This window comes from Phocoena sinus, chromosome 3 (genome assembly GCF_008692025.1).
Source record: "Phocoena sinus isolate mPhoSin1 chromosome 3, mPhoSin1.pri, whole genome shotgun sequence".
In the NCBI taxonomy this organism is placed as follows: domain Eukaryota; kingdom Metazoa; phylum Chordata; class Mammalia; order Artiodactyla; family Phocoenidae; genus Phocoena; species Phocoena sinus.
In genome coordinates, this window is record NC_045765.1 from 100324531 (window position 1) to 100341762 (window position 17232).

Here is a 17232-nt window from a genome sequence, read left to right on the forward strand (position 1 = left end):
AGATAGAACCTAATTAGTCTAGTTATCACTGATCAAAATGTCATTCCCCTCTCCTGTGACTGGTTCAGGGGCAGTCATATGTCCCAGTTCTAGCCAAAGAGCAGTAATAGAGGTCTGCAAGGGGATATCTGGGAAAGATTTTCTTATTCTCAAGGAGACATCTGAAGAGGATATTTCTGCACCTCTGGAGCTGCAGAAACTCATCTTGTGACCATCAAAGAAGCCAGCCTGCAGCCTCACCCACCAGAGGGCAGACAACAGAAGCAAGAAGAACTAAAATCCTGCTGCCTGTGAAACAAAAACCATATTTGGAGAAAGACAGACAAGATGAAAATGCAGAGGACTTTGTACCAGATGAAGGAAAAAGATAAAAGGCCAGAAAAACAACTAAATGAAGTAGAGACAGGAAAACTTCCAAGAAAAAGAATTAAGAATAATGAGAGTAAAGATGATCCAGGACCTCGTAAAAAGTAATGGAGGCAAAGATCAAGAAGATGCAAGAAATATTTAACAAAGACCTAGAAAAATTAAGGAACAAACACCTAGAACAATAAAGGACAAACAAACGGAGATGAACGATACAATAACTGAAATGAAAAATACACAACAAGGAACCAATAGCAGAATAACAGAGGCAGAAGAATGGATAAGTGACCTGGAAGACAGAATGGTGGAATTCACAGCCGTGGAACAGAATTTAAAAAAAGAATGAAAAGAAATGAAGACACCCTAAGAGACCTCTGGGACAATATTAAATGCAACAACATTCGCATTATACGGGTCCCAGAAGGAGAAGAGACAGAGAAAGGACCCAAGAAAATACTTGAAGAGATTATAGTTGAAAACTTCCCTAACACGGGAAAGGAAATAGCCACGCAAGTCCAGGAAGCACAGAGAGTCCCAGGCAGGATAAACCAAAGGAGAAACACGCAGAGACACACAGTGATGAAATTGACAAAAATTAAAAACAAAGAAAAATTATTGAAAGCAACAAGGGAAAAATGACAAATAACACACAAGGGAACTCCCATAAGGTTAACAGCTGATTTCTCAGCAGAAACTCTACAAGTCACGAGGGAATGGCATGATATATTTAAAGTGATGAAAGGGAAGAACCTACAACCAAGATTACTCTACTCAGCAAGGATCTCATTCAGATTTGATGGAGAAATCAAAAGCTTTACAGACAAACAAAAGCTAAGAGAACTCAGCACCACCAAACCAGCTCTAGAACAAATGCTAATGGAACTTCTCTAAGAGGGAAACAAAGGGAAGAAAAGGACCTACAAAAACAAACTGATAACAATTAAGAAAATGATAATAGGAACATACATCTCGATAATTACCTTAAAAGTGAATGGATTAAATGCTCTAACCAAAAGACACAGGCTCGCTGAATGGATACAGAAACAAGACCCATCTATAAGCTGTCTACAAGAAACCCACTTCAGACCTAGTGACACATACGGACTGAAAGTGAGGGGATGGAAAAACATATTCCATGCAAATGGAAATCAGAAGAAAGCTGGAGTAGCAATACTCATATCAGATAAAATAGACTTTAAAATAAAGAATGTTACAAGAGACAAGGAAGGACACTATATAATGATCAAGGGATCAATCCAATAAGAAGATATAACAATTATAAATGTATATGCACCCAACACAGGAGCACGTCAACACATAAGGCAACTGCTAACAGCTCTAAAAGAGGAAATCGACAGTAACACAATAATAGTGGGGGACTTTAACACCTCACTTACACCAATGGACAGATCATCCAAACAGAAAATTAATAAAGAAACAAAAGCTTTAAATGACACAATAGACCACATAGATTTAATTGATATTTATAGGACATTCCATCCAAAAATAGCAGATTACACTTTCTTCTCAAGTGCACATGGAACATTCTCCAGGAGAGATCACATCTTGGGTCACAAATCAAGCCTCAGTAAATTTAAGAAAATTGAAAGCATATCCAGCATCTTTTCTGACCACAACGCTATGAGATTAGAAATCAATTACAGGGAAAAACACATGAGAAACACAAACATATGGAGGCTAAACAATACATTACTAAACAGCCAAGAGATCACTGAAGAAATCAAAGAGGAAATCAAAAAATACCTAGAAACAAATGACAATGAAAACACGATGATCCAAAACCTGTGGGATGCAGCAAATGCAATTCTAAGAGGGAAGTTTATAGCAATACAAGCCTACCTCAAGAAATAAGAAAATTTCAACTAAACAATCCAACCTTACACCTAAAGGAATTAGAGAAAGAAGAACAAACGAAACCCAAATATTAATAGAAGGAAAGAAATCATAAGATCAGAGAAGAAATAAATGAAATAGAAACAGAAAACTATAGCAAAGATCAATAAAACTAAAAGCTGGTTCTTTGAGAAGATAAACAAAATTGATAAACCATTAGCCAGACTCATCAAGAAAACGAGGGAGAGGATTCAAATCAGTAAAATTAGAAATGAAAAAGGAGAAGTTACAACAGACACAACAGAAATACAAAGCAGCCTAAGAGACTACTACAAGCAACTCTACGCCAATAAAATGGACAACCTGGAAGAAATGGACAACTTCTTAGAAAGGTGTAACCTTCCAAGACTGAACCAAGAAGAAACAGAAAATATGAAAAGACCAATCACAAGTAATGAAATTAAAACTGTGATTAAAAATCTTCCAACAAACAAAAGTCCAGGACCAGATGGTTTCACAGATGAATTCTATCAAATGTTTAGAGAAGAGGTAACACCCATCCTTCTCAAACACTTCCAAAAAATTGCGGAGGAAGGAACACTCCCAAACTCATTCTACCAGGCCACCATCACCCTGTTACCAAAACCAGACAAAGATACTACAAAAAAAGAAAATTACAGACCAATATCACTGATGAATATAGATGCAAAAATCCTCAATGAAATACTAGCAAAAAGAGCTTCCCTGGTGGTGCAGTGGTTGAGAGTCCACCTGCCGATGCAGGGGACACGGGTTCATGCCCCGGTCTGGGAAGATCCCACATTCTGCGGAGCGGCTGGGCCCGTGAGCCATGGCCGCTGAGCCTGCACGTCCGGAGCCTGTGCGCCACAACGGGAGAGGCCACAACAGTGAGAGGCCCACGTACCGCAAAAAGAAAAAAAAAAAAAAAAAGAAATACTAGCAAACAGAATCCAACAACACATTAAAAGGATCATACACCATGATCAAGTGGGATTTATCCCAGGGATGCAAGGATTCTTCAATACACGCAAATCAATCAATGTGAAACACCGTGTAAACAAACTGAAGTATAAAAACCATATGACCATCACAATAGATGCAGAAAGAGCTTCTGACAATATTCAACACCCAGTTATGATAAAGTGTCTCTAGAAAGTGGGCATAGTGGTAACTTACCAACAACAAAATAAAGGCCATATACAACAAACCCACAGCAAACATCATTCTCAATGGTGAAAAACTGAAAGCATTTCCTCTAAGCTCATGAACAAGACAAGGACGTCCACTCTCGCCACTTTTATTCAACATAGTTTTGGAAGTCCTGGCCACGGCATTCACAGAAGAAAAAGAAATACAAATTGCAAAAGAAGTAAAACTGTCACTGTTTGCAGATGACATGATCGTATACATAGAGAATCTTAAAGATGCCATCAGAAAACTACTAGAGGGCTTCCCTGGTGGCGCAGTGGCTGAGAGTCCGCCTGCCAATGCAGGGGACATGGGTTCGTGCCCCGGTCCGGGAAGATCTCACATGCTGCGGAGTGGCTGGGCCCGTGAGCCATGACCACTGAGCCTGTGCGTCGGGAGCCTGTGCTCTGCAACGGGAGAGGCCACAACAGTGAGAGGCCCGTGTACCGCAAAAAAAAAAAAAAAGAAAACTACTAGAGCTAATCAATGAATTTGGTAAAGTGGCAGGACACAAAATTAATGCAGAGAAATCTCTTGCATTCCTATACACTAATGATGAAAAATCTGAAAGAGAAATTAAGGAAACACTCCCATTTGCCAGTGCATCAAAAAGAATAAAAAACCTAGGAATAAACCTACTAAAGGAGTCAAAAGACCTGTATGCAGAAAACTATAAAACACTGATGAAAGAAATTAAAGATGATATAAACAGATAGAGAGGTATATACCACGTTCTTGGATTGGAAGAAGCAACACTGTGAAAATGACTATACTGCCAAAAGCAATCTACAGATTCAATGCAATCTCTATCAAATTACCAATGGCATTTTTTACAGAACGAGAACAAAAAATCGTAAAATTTGTATGGAGACACAAAAGACCCCGAATAGCCAAAGCAGTCTTGAGGGAAAAAACCGGAGCTGGAGGATTCAGACTCCCTGACTTCAGAGTATACTACAAAGCTACAGTAATTAAGACAATATGGTACTGGCACAAAAACAGAAATACAGATCACGGAACAGGATAGAAAGCCCAGAGATAAACCCACCCACCCATGGTCAACTAATCTATGACAAACGAGGCAAGGATATATACAATGGAGAAAAGACAGTCTCTTCAAAAAGTGGTGCTGGGAAAACTGGACAGCTACATGTAAAAGAATGAAATTAGAATACTCCCTAACACCATAAACAAAAATAAACTCAAAATGGATTAGAGACCTAAATGTAAGACTGGACACTATAAAACTCTTAGAGGATAACATAAGAAGAACACTGACATAAATCACAGCAAGATATTTTTTGACCCTCCTCCTGGAGTAATGGAAATAAAAATAAAAATAAACAAATGGGACCTAATGAAATTTAAAACCATTTGCAAAGCAAAGGAAACTACAAACAAGACGAAAAGACAATGCTCAGAATGGGAGAAAATATCTGCAAACAAATCAACAGACAAAGGATTAATCTCCAAAATATATAAACAGCACATAAAGCTCAATATTAAAAAAACAAACAACCCAATCAAGAAATGGGCAGAAGACCTAAATAGACATTTCAGTTGAATGGATAAAGAAGATGTGGCACATATATACAATGGAATGTTACTCAGCCATAAAAAGAAACAGAATTGAGTTATTTGTAGTAAGGTGGATGGACCTAGAGACTCTCATACAGAGTGAAGTAAGTCAGAAAGAGAAAAATAAATATCATATGCTTACACATACATATGGAATCTAAAAAAGAAGAATAATGGTTCTGAAGAACCTAGGGGTAGGACAGGAATAAAGACGTGGATGTACAGAATGGACTTGAGGACACTGAGAGGGTGAAGGGTAAGCTGGGACGAAGTGAGAGAGTGGCATGGACTTATATATACTACCAAATGTAAAACCAACAGCTAGTGGGAAGCAGCTGCATAGCACAGGGAGATTGGCTCGCTGCTTTGTGACCACCTAGAGGGGTGGGATAGTGAGGGTGGGAGGGAGAAGCAAGAGGGAGGAGATATGGGGATATATGTATATGTATAGCTGATTCACTTTGTTATAAAGCAGAAACTAACACACCATTGTAAAGCAATTATACTCCAATAAAGATGTTTTAAAAATAATAATAAATAAATAAAACCAAAAAGGCTATTCATGTAACCCTTGGTTTGCAAGGGTGCTGTTCTCAGCACATTATACTAACTTCTCTAATTTTCACAACATTCCGGTGAGGAAGATGCTAGTGTTATTTTGCTTTGTTTCCAGATAAGGAAACTGAGGCAGAAAGAGGATGCCTAGCTTTTCCAGAGATGATGAACAGCCAATCCCAGGAGGCACCTGTGACAGCCACCCTTCCCTGACTCAAAACATCCCCCCATTTGCTCGTCCTAAAATAACAACACATGGGCTTCCCTGGTGGCACAGTGGTTGAGAGTCCGCCTGCCGATGCAGGGGATACCGGTTCGTGCCCCGGTCCGGGAGGATCCCGCATGCCACGGAGTGGCTGGGCCCGTGAACCATGGCCGCTGGGCCTGCGCGTCCGGAGCCTGTGCTCCGCAATGGGAGAGGCCACAACAGTGAGAGGCCCGCATACCGCAAAAAAAAAAAAAAAAAAATTGTAAAATAACAACACAGACTGACTCAGTCTGCAGACAATTCAGTCAAAATTATTGCAAACATGAAACACAAAACCAGGTAGGAAAATACAGAGCCAAGTCTATATCATCATTTGTATGATTATAAAATAAATCAAATGTAAAAAATAATTATTGAAATATAAGGTATATAATATTAAAAAGTATATGATAAAAAGAAATATGCTGGCTCTAAATAGCCATTTTACATAAACAGCAATGAAAAGAACTCCCCAAATTATCAAAACTGTCTTTCGAAAAAGGGGAAAACCTGAATCAACCATGGGGAAAACTTTAAAAACTGTCAGGAGAGAAACAAAAAAGTGGCGGACGTTTATGGGAAAGGAGGGTCTATCAAAGTTTCACAGAAGAAATTATTCCTGTGGTTTTTCAAGTGTCCTAGAACACAAAATTAGAGGCAATGCCTCCTGACTTGTGTTTTACCAAGCTTCAATGACCTGGAAACCAAAACCCAATGAAATTAAAAATTTGCATATCAAATCCAGCAGTCTTAAAAGACAAATACTATTATTAAAGCAAATGACAGCGTTTTAAATAATTTTCACTGCACCATACCTATGAAAATCAAGGGATAGATTATTATGTCATGACAAAAATTTGCCCAGAACCACAGCTGAGTTTTATCCAGAACATCTTTATAGTGAGTCATTTAAGGTTGTTGCTCTTTTTAGCACAGTAGCTGTTTCTACTGAACATAAATAAGTAGTCACTTCTACTACTAACTAAACAATAACTAAGATTTGTTGAGTTCTTCCTATAAAGAAATATATAGCATAAAGCAGATTTTGTTTCAAAGAAGTTAGAATCTGAGGGATAATAAAACTTATAAATATGAAACAATTTCACATAAAATACAAGACCTTATAGAATGACATTGTATCAGTACTTGGAAGTTCTATTCTGTACTCCTGAATTCGAGGATATCTTAGAGCACATATGAAGTACATATGGGACATAAGAATGGTTGCCAGATAAAGCATAGGTGACTCTATTTGAATTTCAGATAAGCAACCAATAATTGCTTGATATAAGTATGTCCCAAATACTGCCTCTAAATAAAAATATTTATTTTTATTTGTGATATACCTATAATAAAAAATATATTGTTTATTTGAAATTCAAAGTTAATTGGGCACCTTGTATTTTATTTTTAAAATTTCAACCCTACCATGTGATTATCTACATTTTCAATGCTGGTTTCATTATTGTCTTATTCTAATTATTATATGTCTAAATCATGAAAAAGTTTTACATTGTATGGATATGCCAGGCCCCTCTTAATAGCTATTTTTCCCAATTTTTGTTATTATAAGTAACACTGAAGTAAACATTCTTGTTATACATATATTTGCATAAATATTCCCCACACCTATTAGCACTTTTTTTCTTACTCCCCCCCCCAGTTTTATTGAGATATAATTGATATATAACCATTAGGTGTCTTTTGATTTTGCTTGTGGTATATGCAAAGAGAAATTTTGTTTACACTTTATGTGGTCAAGTTTATCAATCATTTCCTTTATGACTTTGGGGTTTTGTTTTATGTTTAGAAAGAACTTCCCCAAATAAAGTAAATTTCTATGAAAAAAAATGTATGAAGCAGTGTTGCAACTGCTAACATTTGCGAGGGCTTCTTACCTTGTCTATTAAATACATCACAGCGCTGAGCTGTTCATCTGTGTTCTCCGTTGCCACTTTCACACTGATGCTGTGGAGCACCCTGTTGAGAATGTCACCATCCAGGGGCTGCTGCAGCTGATCCGCAAGCCCCCAAAAGGCTTGAGAAGCCGCATCAGAGACAAGAGTAATGTTAGCAGTCCCATACACTTTATCAATTCTGGCACCACCTTTTGGGTCAAAAAGCACAATCTGGAAGCGTTTAGGAAATGGATTTAAAGACCCTGTCTCTGGTGTTAGGATGACATCCAATACGGTGTTTCTCTGGCCAGGTTCAAAGATCAACATGCCTTCAGTCCTCACAAAGTCTTTCCCAGAAATAGCTGGAGATATGAGAGTACGACCAGTTGTCTCAGCACTCCTTAACTCCTAGAAATTAAACAACACCACTTAAGTGAAACTATAAACCTCTGATCTTGTCCTAAACAAATTTTATTTCTCCTAAACAATCTGATGGGCCACAACAATGTTACTATTAAAACGGGAGGTTTTATACTTTTTCTAATTTCCTAAAACAAATTAGAGAGATAAACACACATCATACAGTGATGAGATCAGGAAAGACAGATGCCTTAGAATAGATCAAGAAAGAGAATTAGAAAAGAAATGTCACTGCTGCCTCACAGAATTTCTCCAATTGTGAGCTTACTAACAATTTGAAGATATTCAGAGGCATATATGCCCAGGGGTCAGATCATGTATGTCCATTATACAAAGTATGGCAGGAAGACACTGGAGGATTCCAGCAGGAGAGAGACACACTTTATTTCATATTTTAATGAGTATTCTGGCTCTTGTGGATAGTTAGGCTGTAGAAGGGGATGAGGATGGAAGCAGGAAGAAGAGAGAAAACGTTTTTACATTAGTTCCTGAAAAAAAAAAAAAAAAACAAACGGTAGTTTAGGTTGTATAAGTAGAAAGAGTAAGAAGTACTCAGACTGGAATATATTTTGAATGTAGAGTCAGCAGGACTTTCTGATTAATTCAGTGCTGGATGGAGAGGCGAGGAGAACTCCCGGCTGTGTGCCTGAATGAAAGGCAGTAAACTGGGGGAAAATAGTGCTAAGGGAGAAATCAAGAGTTATGTATTATATGTATTAAGCCTGAGATGCCTTTTAGACAATTCAAATGAAGATGTCAGGTAAGAGCAATCAGATATATGAGTCTGGATCCAGGGCAGTGAGGAGGGTAGTGATAAAAATTCAGGAGTTCTCATTTTATAGATGATATTTAAAGAAAACAGGTATGGATGGTCTAGCCTAGAGAGTAAGTCTAGGTGGACCCCAATATTTATTGGTCAGGAAAACCAACACAGGCAACAGGAAGGAGCTGCCAGAGAGAAAAGGTTAAGAGTAGGAAAGTGTGGTGCTCCAGAGGCCCAAAGGAGAGCACACATCCAGAAGGAGGAAGTGATCAAGTGTTACAAAAAGTGAAAAATCAATGAAGAAAAAGGGTTTTTCAAGAGCCTCTGCAGCATAATGATAGGGGAAAAAAGTCTTGCTGAAGGAAACAACACAAAAGTCTATTGGCCTCAGAATGGAGAAATTAAACTATCCACTGGAATACCATATAACAGGAAAAATGAAAGAACTATACACATTAGCACACATATTTCTCAAAAACATTGTTGAGCAAAAAAAGCTCACCATAAGACAATACAACTGGAAGAATCTCATCTGCATAATTTCCAAAACAGGTAAACCTAAACAGCATATGGTATGTGGTAAGACTATAAATAAAAACAAGGTAATAATTCATCACGTAATATAGGGTAGAGGTTATCTGCAAGATGGGGAGAGGTTATTCTGCAAAGGAAATGGCAGGATGGCATCAGAGAAGAGTTCATGGCAGCTAGTTTTAAGATCCTGATTCAGTTGGATTTCTTAAGGTAGGTGGTGACGATTTTATTACTGTAAACTGCACATATACATTCTGTTCACTATTTTCTGGTAGAATTTATTTCACAATTCAGACATTTAAAGGAAACAGAACAATCAAAATGTTCTTGTGTTTATAAAATACATATAACAAACACAAAAAAGAAGCACTATGCAATTTAAAAGCAACAACGAAAATCAATACAGAAATAGCCTTTGATAGAATAAGCAATGTGAGAATAAGAAGGAAAGGCATATTCTTTCTTGAACTTGTGGGCTTTGGTCTAGTACACATATATACAAATGAAATATCTGGAATTGGTTTTCAAATTTGGCTTAGCTATAGGTCTATTTAATTTAAAGATAACTGGAATGAGTGATATTTTCATTATCTCAAATCCTTATATCCCTTAACTTTAGATCACAAATATGTAGATATAAGGGAACTTATGTACCACATAGTATTTATGTACTAGGAATGCTGACCTACTGAAGGGTAGGTATGCTACAGCTATTGTTTTACCTACATTATTAAAATCTGTTTAAAGTAAAAGCAAAATTGATATCACTGTAACAGAATAGCAACTTGGTCCATAATTATTTTCTCATCCTTGCCAGCTACTGGAAACTAGAATTGTATGACTTTCTCTTCTAACAATATGCCTAGCATTGAGAGAGAAAATGCAGGGGCAATGAAGCAACAGGAGAATAAAATCATACCAGAGAGGTAAAACTTTTATTTCTAATTTTTTAAACGAAACTTTTTATTTTGAGATAATTATAGATTCACATGCAGTTAATAAAGAGTGGTCTCCTGTGCCCTTTACCCAACATCACTTGCTGGTAACATCTTGCATTATTATAATATATCACAACAAGGATATGGACGTTGATACAGTCAAGATACATTTTCATCACCAGAGATCCTCTATGTTGATTTTTATAGTGTTATAAAAATGCTATGAGTTACATGCTAGTGACAGCATGTATTTTGCAAGGAATCATTTGTGGATAATCTAGAAAGAATATAAATAAATATGATAAGAGATATTGGCATTCACACTCTTATCTTGGCATTTTCAACTCCCCTTTCAACTGAGTGTGTGAACTAAAGTATGCCTCATATCTTTTTATCCCTTCTTCCAGTCTTCCACTCTACAAAGTAGTGAGCATATGATGATATATATTTCATGGGAGAAGAAAGAAGCACATTTTTTTTCTCATTTCTCTTATGATACTAAATGCTTAAAAGAAAAAAAATGCCAAAATCTCCATGAATCAAAGTACTTCTTTTCATGTTCGTACTATTTCAACGTTATTTAGGATGGAGTTGATTTCTAGAGTCTCATATGACATAGAGTGTCTTCTCACCTGCCAAGCTGTAGACTTTGTCATAAAGACAACTTTTCTTCCTGGCAAGCTTCCAGGACAGCTCACTACCCACAGCTCCAGTCTTAACCTCCTATCCCTGACTCACATGATTGCTACAGCAAACTGGCTGCATAAATGTTGTATCTTATACACAGAATGTTCTATGTGTTTGAGCCACTCAACAACCAAAGACATACTAAACAGCACTTTGTATAAAAAAACAGAAAACAACTTTGATACCTTGAGGCCTAAAGTGTCATCAGCTTTGAAATCTTGAAACCGGGGAAATGGTAGCACTGTCCGGAATGGTAGTTTCCAAAATGTGGGGTGTTGGGAGTTATATGAGTCAAGGGGAGATAAGAGAGGGCTAAGGTGGGTAAGCTCCTTTACAATCATGCTTGAAGAAAAGCAGATGCACACTTTTTCTTTAATATATTAGAGTTTTGCTCCTAAAACAAAGTTTAAAACATAATGCTCGAAAGGTATAGCATGTTGTGTGGACCAGCCCCAGGCTCTAGTTGCTTAGCATTTCGTAGCATTACTCTTCTGAATCCCTGGATACCCACATGCTCCCTCTCTTTCACTTGATGTCACCTAATATGATGGCTGCGAAAAGTGGCTGTGAGACCTCATGAACTCATGGATTTAAAGAAACATAAAGGTCAGTTAGTGTTTGAAGTCCTGAAGAAGATTTTCAACTAGTTCAGGTAAAAATCAGAACAAAGACCCATACTTTTTGTTTCTGGTCTTATACAGTTTCATTCTGAAGAAATTTCAACTCTCTACAGATTTTATAGAACAGATTTATGTAAGACGCTTTGCACTGTATAATCAACTTTTCCAAAAGATAAAAAAAGACAAAAGACTATCATTTTTAAACATGATCTAAGTGAAAAAAATTGAACTGTTTCAAGGATAAAGCTTAATGTAATACACATAATGTGAATTATGATGGTAACTCAGAAAATAATATATCAATTCTTCTCTGTTTCATTATACATGCTACAGTTAAAGAAGAAAACCTTACTGTGTGATAATACATACTGCATGCTTACCTGGGTGCTGAAGTTAACAGACATCATTAGTCCTGTCCCAGAGTCTCTGGCCACCTGCAGACTGATTAGAGTGGCCTTCTTATGAGCCACCGGCAGCCGAGAACCCACAGAGAAATACACGAGACTTGGAGGTTTATCACTCTGTAATAATTTAATCTGTGCAAATCTGGCACTATTGTTTATGGCTGCTCCAGCAGTTACTTCATACAGTTCCACAAAGAACTGCATTCCAACTTGAGGTATCTGACAATGAGATAAAAGGAAAAAAAAAAAGGATGATTACTAATAGATTTCTATTTTAAGATAATTCTGATATTAAGAAATAGTATTATTCATATACATTATTACAGAAATAAGTATACATCTAGAGATACATTCTGTATAATTACAGAATTAAGTTCTTATGTTAGATTACCATGAGATTATTTTTGGTCTTTCTTTAATACCTTTACTCTCTCTGGGTGAGCTTCTTACTAGAAAATCAATGTCAGGAAGCAATCTATGCATACTTCAATAAACAAAAGGATACATAAGATATATTTGTACAATGAAATGTTACCTAGTAGTTAAAAAAAATGAACTATTTCAATATTTTTCAACATGGGTGGGTCCAAAATCATGATAATGAGTAACAAATCAAGTTGCATAATGATATGTATGGCATGCTACAATAAATGTAAAATTTTAAATTACATAAAGCTTACTACATTTTGTTAATGGATACATATTTATTTAAAGAGTAAAAAGGAAAATAAGACACCATGATGGTAGTTATCTCAGGTGGAGGGGTGGCAATGGGGGTAGGGCAGGGTGTGGAATTGAAAAAACATGATATAGGAGTGAAAGGGAGCTTCAGCTTTGTAAGGTTTTATTTTTAAAGGGCTTTACATAAATATGACCAAATATTGATGAGTTAATTTAGTGATTTTATGTATTTTTCAAAATTTCCCTAAATTCTGTATCAAGAAATCTAAATTTAGTCTGTTGGTTACAGTCTGCTCATGTTTTACCTCGGTTCTTTCTCAACAATCTCAAATAATGTTTCAAAGCCTGAATTCAATTCTATAACATACTGTCAATCACCTGTTTTTACTTACTTGCTCTCACACAATAATCTAAAAATCTTAGCAGCATTTTTAGCTTCCTAGCATAACTCCAAGAGCTAAGCTGAAGCATTTTCAACTGCATGTATCATTGTCTAATTTGTTATAATGCATCATTTTTATTTATCAGCAAGGACCTTATTCATCATTTGTTTTGTGATCATTTTAATGAGAATCATTACGTCATGAAGCAATACAACAAATACTTTAGTATTATTCAAAATGAGTTGCTTCTTAGTAGCACAATAAGTGACCTTAATCTCTTTTTATTGTCTAAAGAAATATATTTACTTTTCCTGTGGTATATATTATGCTTTACTTTTGCTGATCAACTCTCAGTAAATATTGAAATGAAGGTAAATGCACTCTTCCAGTCTTTGAGAAACTAAACTTGGCAAATACAATAAACTGAAGCACTAGAAAAGTATGGGTAACTATATTCAATAACTATTATTCCCTAATGGCCGATGAGCTTGAACTCACAATAGTTTCATTTAACTAAGGATTTCAATATTCCATTCCAACATACTCCTGTCTTTGTTTTTCAGCATAATATTTCTTCTCATTGTGATGATGATTAAAACATTACTTATAACTACTTTAAGTCAAAAGAATATGTTATAATCTAAGTAAGGAACCATGCAAATTGAACAGTGTGCAGATGGGTGCCAACACATAATTAGAAGAGACAAAAGGAATCTTCCAGTCTTACAACAAAATACTCTATTCAAACAATATGCCTGAAGTGTATTGGGAAAGCAAAACTCACAGATCATTATCTGAACCTCTCTGGACCTAAATATGACTGGAGACCTCACAAGAACTCAAGTTCCTTCCCTAGTTAGGGCAGCAGCATTCCAGGATGATCTTTTGCCCAACTAGTATAAAATAATTTTTCCTGGGCCCAGACCTGCTCAGAAGCAAACAAAGTAATAATGTCTTACTTAAATACTTTTAAAAAATATTTGCAACAAATGTTTAGACAATCTGTTTGGTTTAAACAGATTTTGTGGGCTAAGAAATGCATCCTAAGTTAATTAACTATGACCTTTATACATTTTGCTAATACAGAACCATAAGACAGAACCACAGAACAGTAAGATACCCAGCAGAGAAAGGGTAAATGGACTGGAATTCAAAAGATGAGTTCTAATCTTTGCCAAGAAATTGACCTGGGGAAAGTTACTCAAATTCTTTATAACTTGAAAATGAAAATTTTGAATAACTATAGGGACGATAATTAGAGATATGATAGAGTAGAAAAACTTTCAGTTGAGCGTCTTTAGGAGAAACCACCATCAATCAGTGGCGTAACTCTACAGACGAAAGTGTGCATTGTGTTTGCTGTGTTGTTTTGTTGTCACTCCCCTGCCACCAGGATTGATGTGGCTACTACTCAAGTCACTGAATCACCTCGGGCTCTGCTCCCATCCATTCGGAATAACAGTAACCCTCCCTTGTGAAGGGCCAACTCCTTGCCAAGAACCGTGTGAAAAAACCTCTTAGTCATTATCTCATTTAATCTAACAGCCCTATTATTAACTCAACCAAGTCTGGGAAGCTCAGGAAGGCTAAGCAACTTGTCTAATGTTACCCATTCATTGCGGTGCGCGGGCTTCTCACTGCGGTGGCTTCTCTTGTTGCGGAGCATGGGCTCTAGGCACACTGGCTTCAGTAGTTTTGGCTCTTGGGCTCAGTAGTTGTGGTGCACGGGCTCTAGAGCTCAGGCTCAGTAGTTGTGGCGCACGGGCTTAGTTGCTCCGCGGCATGTGGGATCTTCCTGGACCAGGGCTTGAACCCGTATCCCCTGCACTGGCAGGCGGATTCTCAACCACTGTGCCACCAGGGAAGCCCCTAAAAAACTTTTAAAAAGAATATTCTTGGAATTTCCCAAGTTTAAAAAAAAATCAGTGGGAACTCAATATTTTAAAAAACATATTTTCTAGCTCTGTCGCTACCAAGATGGCTCACAGCAGCATCTTTGTCAACCATGACCTCTCATGCCTACCTCCAGAACATACACTCAGGTCTCTGAAACTCTTTTTGATGAAAGAAATCAAGTTCTTAGACAACAGTCGATTGGATGTCTTAGAGCAGGAAAAATCAAGATGGCTCTAGAACACAGGTTATTGCTATAAAGCAAATAAGCATCCAGAGATTTTTAAAGCAATATGAAAAGACAAAAGACTAGCTTAATAGATCTTTCAGTGTCCATGACATGACTATTTGAGTAGCAAAAATAAAAGCATTTAGTAAGCAATTAAAATTAGTTGAATTTGAATCTATAATGGTACTTAAAGGAGAAAAGTTATTGTAATGTATTAAAAAATGGTTAAAATGAAAAATGTGAGTATAATAGTGTATACCTAATATTTTATTAAGTTTAATGTGTAGGAGAATGTTAACATATCAAGACAGTTATATCAAGTATATATTCATTTATTAAGGAATGATAAACATTCTTCTCTTTGTATGTTAGTAAAGAGTTAATAAAAAATGTTAATAAAACAATTATTCCTAGAAAAAGTAAGAATTGCACCAAAAATAGGAATAAATTATTAGGACCTGTGAAACACATACAAATGAAGATGAAATCAAGTAAGAAGTTTAAGAGTACTGCTGGTCACACAGAAGTTGAAAGATGATGCAATTGTATGTTTGTCTGAATACGACAGAACAGATGAACTGCAGAGATGCACTAAGATCACAGATTTGTTATCTCATTTCTTATGAGGTAAAGCCTCTAGGTTGCCTTCTTAAAAATTAACAAGATATTAACAAGGCAGGTCTATCTTTCCGATACCACTAATAGACCAGCTCCATGTTCAACAGTGACAGGGCAATGGTTAAGTTAAAGCTAGCACTGCAAAATTTAAAGAACAAATCATTCTGAGGAAAACACATGGTGTTGAAAAAATTAATTTGTAAAGCATGAACTTAAAAAAAAACATGTTGATCTCACAAGTCAAGTCATAAAATGGACCCCAATCAGATGACCAGCAATTCTCATTTGACACAGCTTCAGACAAGCACCAGGACCTGTGGTCCTAGCAAAGAACAAAGAGCTCTTGATAACCAAGAGCATGTAACCTTAAGTGATCTGGGACGATTATTCTTTCTCTTCTGGAACCAGTAAAATTACTACAGTTCTGGGAAGGTATGAAAATATGTATCATTGTAATCTTAGAGAAGATCAATATAACTGTTTCAGTAATTCTCAGAAAGTGAAAAAACAGGTAGAGAAAAAAGGGATAAAGAGTTAAATCTACAGGGCTGCTATTTAGAATGAGTTTAAATATAGCTATACATTTGGAAATAATTTTATTTGTGCAATGCTTTTTCTGCTGTTTGAAGTGTTTGGCATGTACAAAGAAATCATGATACTTTTGAACATTCATTATATGATGGCTAGTTTTTGTATAAATACTTGAGTTTAATAAATTAAGTAGTAGACAAAGAACAAATACTACTGAGTGCTCCTTAGACATTAAAGTATCATGAAATAGTCATTAAAAAAAGCCACACATGATTACTAAATGACTAAAGCTCTGTTAGGTCATCAGTGACTGATACCGTTTGAATAATGGAGGTTCCTTTAGAAAGAGGGGGGGAACACCTGGCTCCTGGGTGCCATGTGCAACATGAACCAATAGAAATTTATCCAAAGGCTCATCAAGCATGGCCTCGGTGCTTCTTCAGTGGGTCAGAACTGAACTCTAGAGAACGAGAGAACTTTCATTCCGGATGAAATCTATGGATATAACATGATGTGACCAAATCTATCAATATGATAAAAGCAAAAAACTAAACATTCAGAGTAATCAGAGATATTACTCTGGCTGAAAATGACTCAAGGGATCATTCACACAACGAGCAGGTGGGCCAGGAAGAATCATGGAAATGACAAGAAACAGAACACAGAAAACTGATGAACATTTTTTTTTAGCACTGAGATACAAGCTTTTTTTTTTATTACCGACTTACAACATTGTGTAAGTCTTAAGTGCACAAGTGATAAGATTATTTACAAAAATTCATAATGTAATAAATTCTAAGTGTGACATCTATTGCTCATCTAAG

General features: G+C 36.4%; 1 protein-coding gene across 1 annotated transcript in view; it reads right to left on the bottom strand.

The window, feature by feature from the left end:
- The window catches only part of ADGRV1 (adhesion G protein-coupled receptor V1), a 533314-nt gene that overhangs the window by 320637 nt on the left and 195445 nt on the right, over positions 1-17232 (bottom strand). The window contains exons 76-77 of the mRNA XM_032627062.1: positions 12050-12292; positions 7708-8115 (exon numbers count right to left, since the gene is read on the bottom strand). Coding sequence (XP_032482953.1) covers positions 7708-8115; positions 12050-12292 — 651 coding nt within the window. The remainder of the gene's footprint in view (positions 1-7707; positions 8116-12049; positions 12293-17232) is intronic.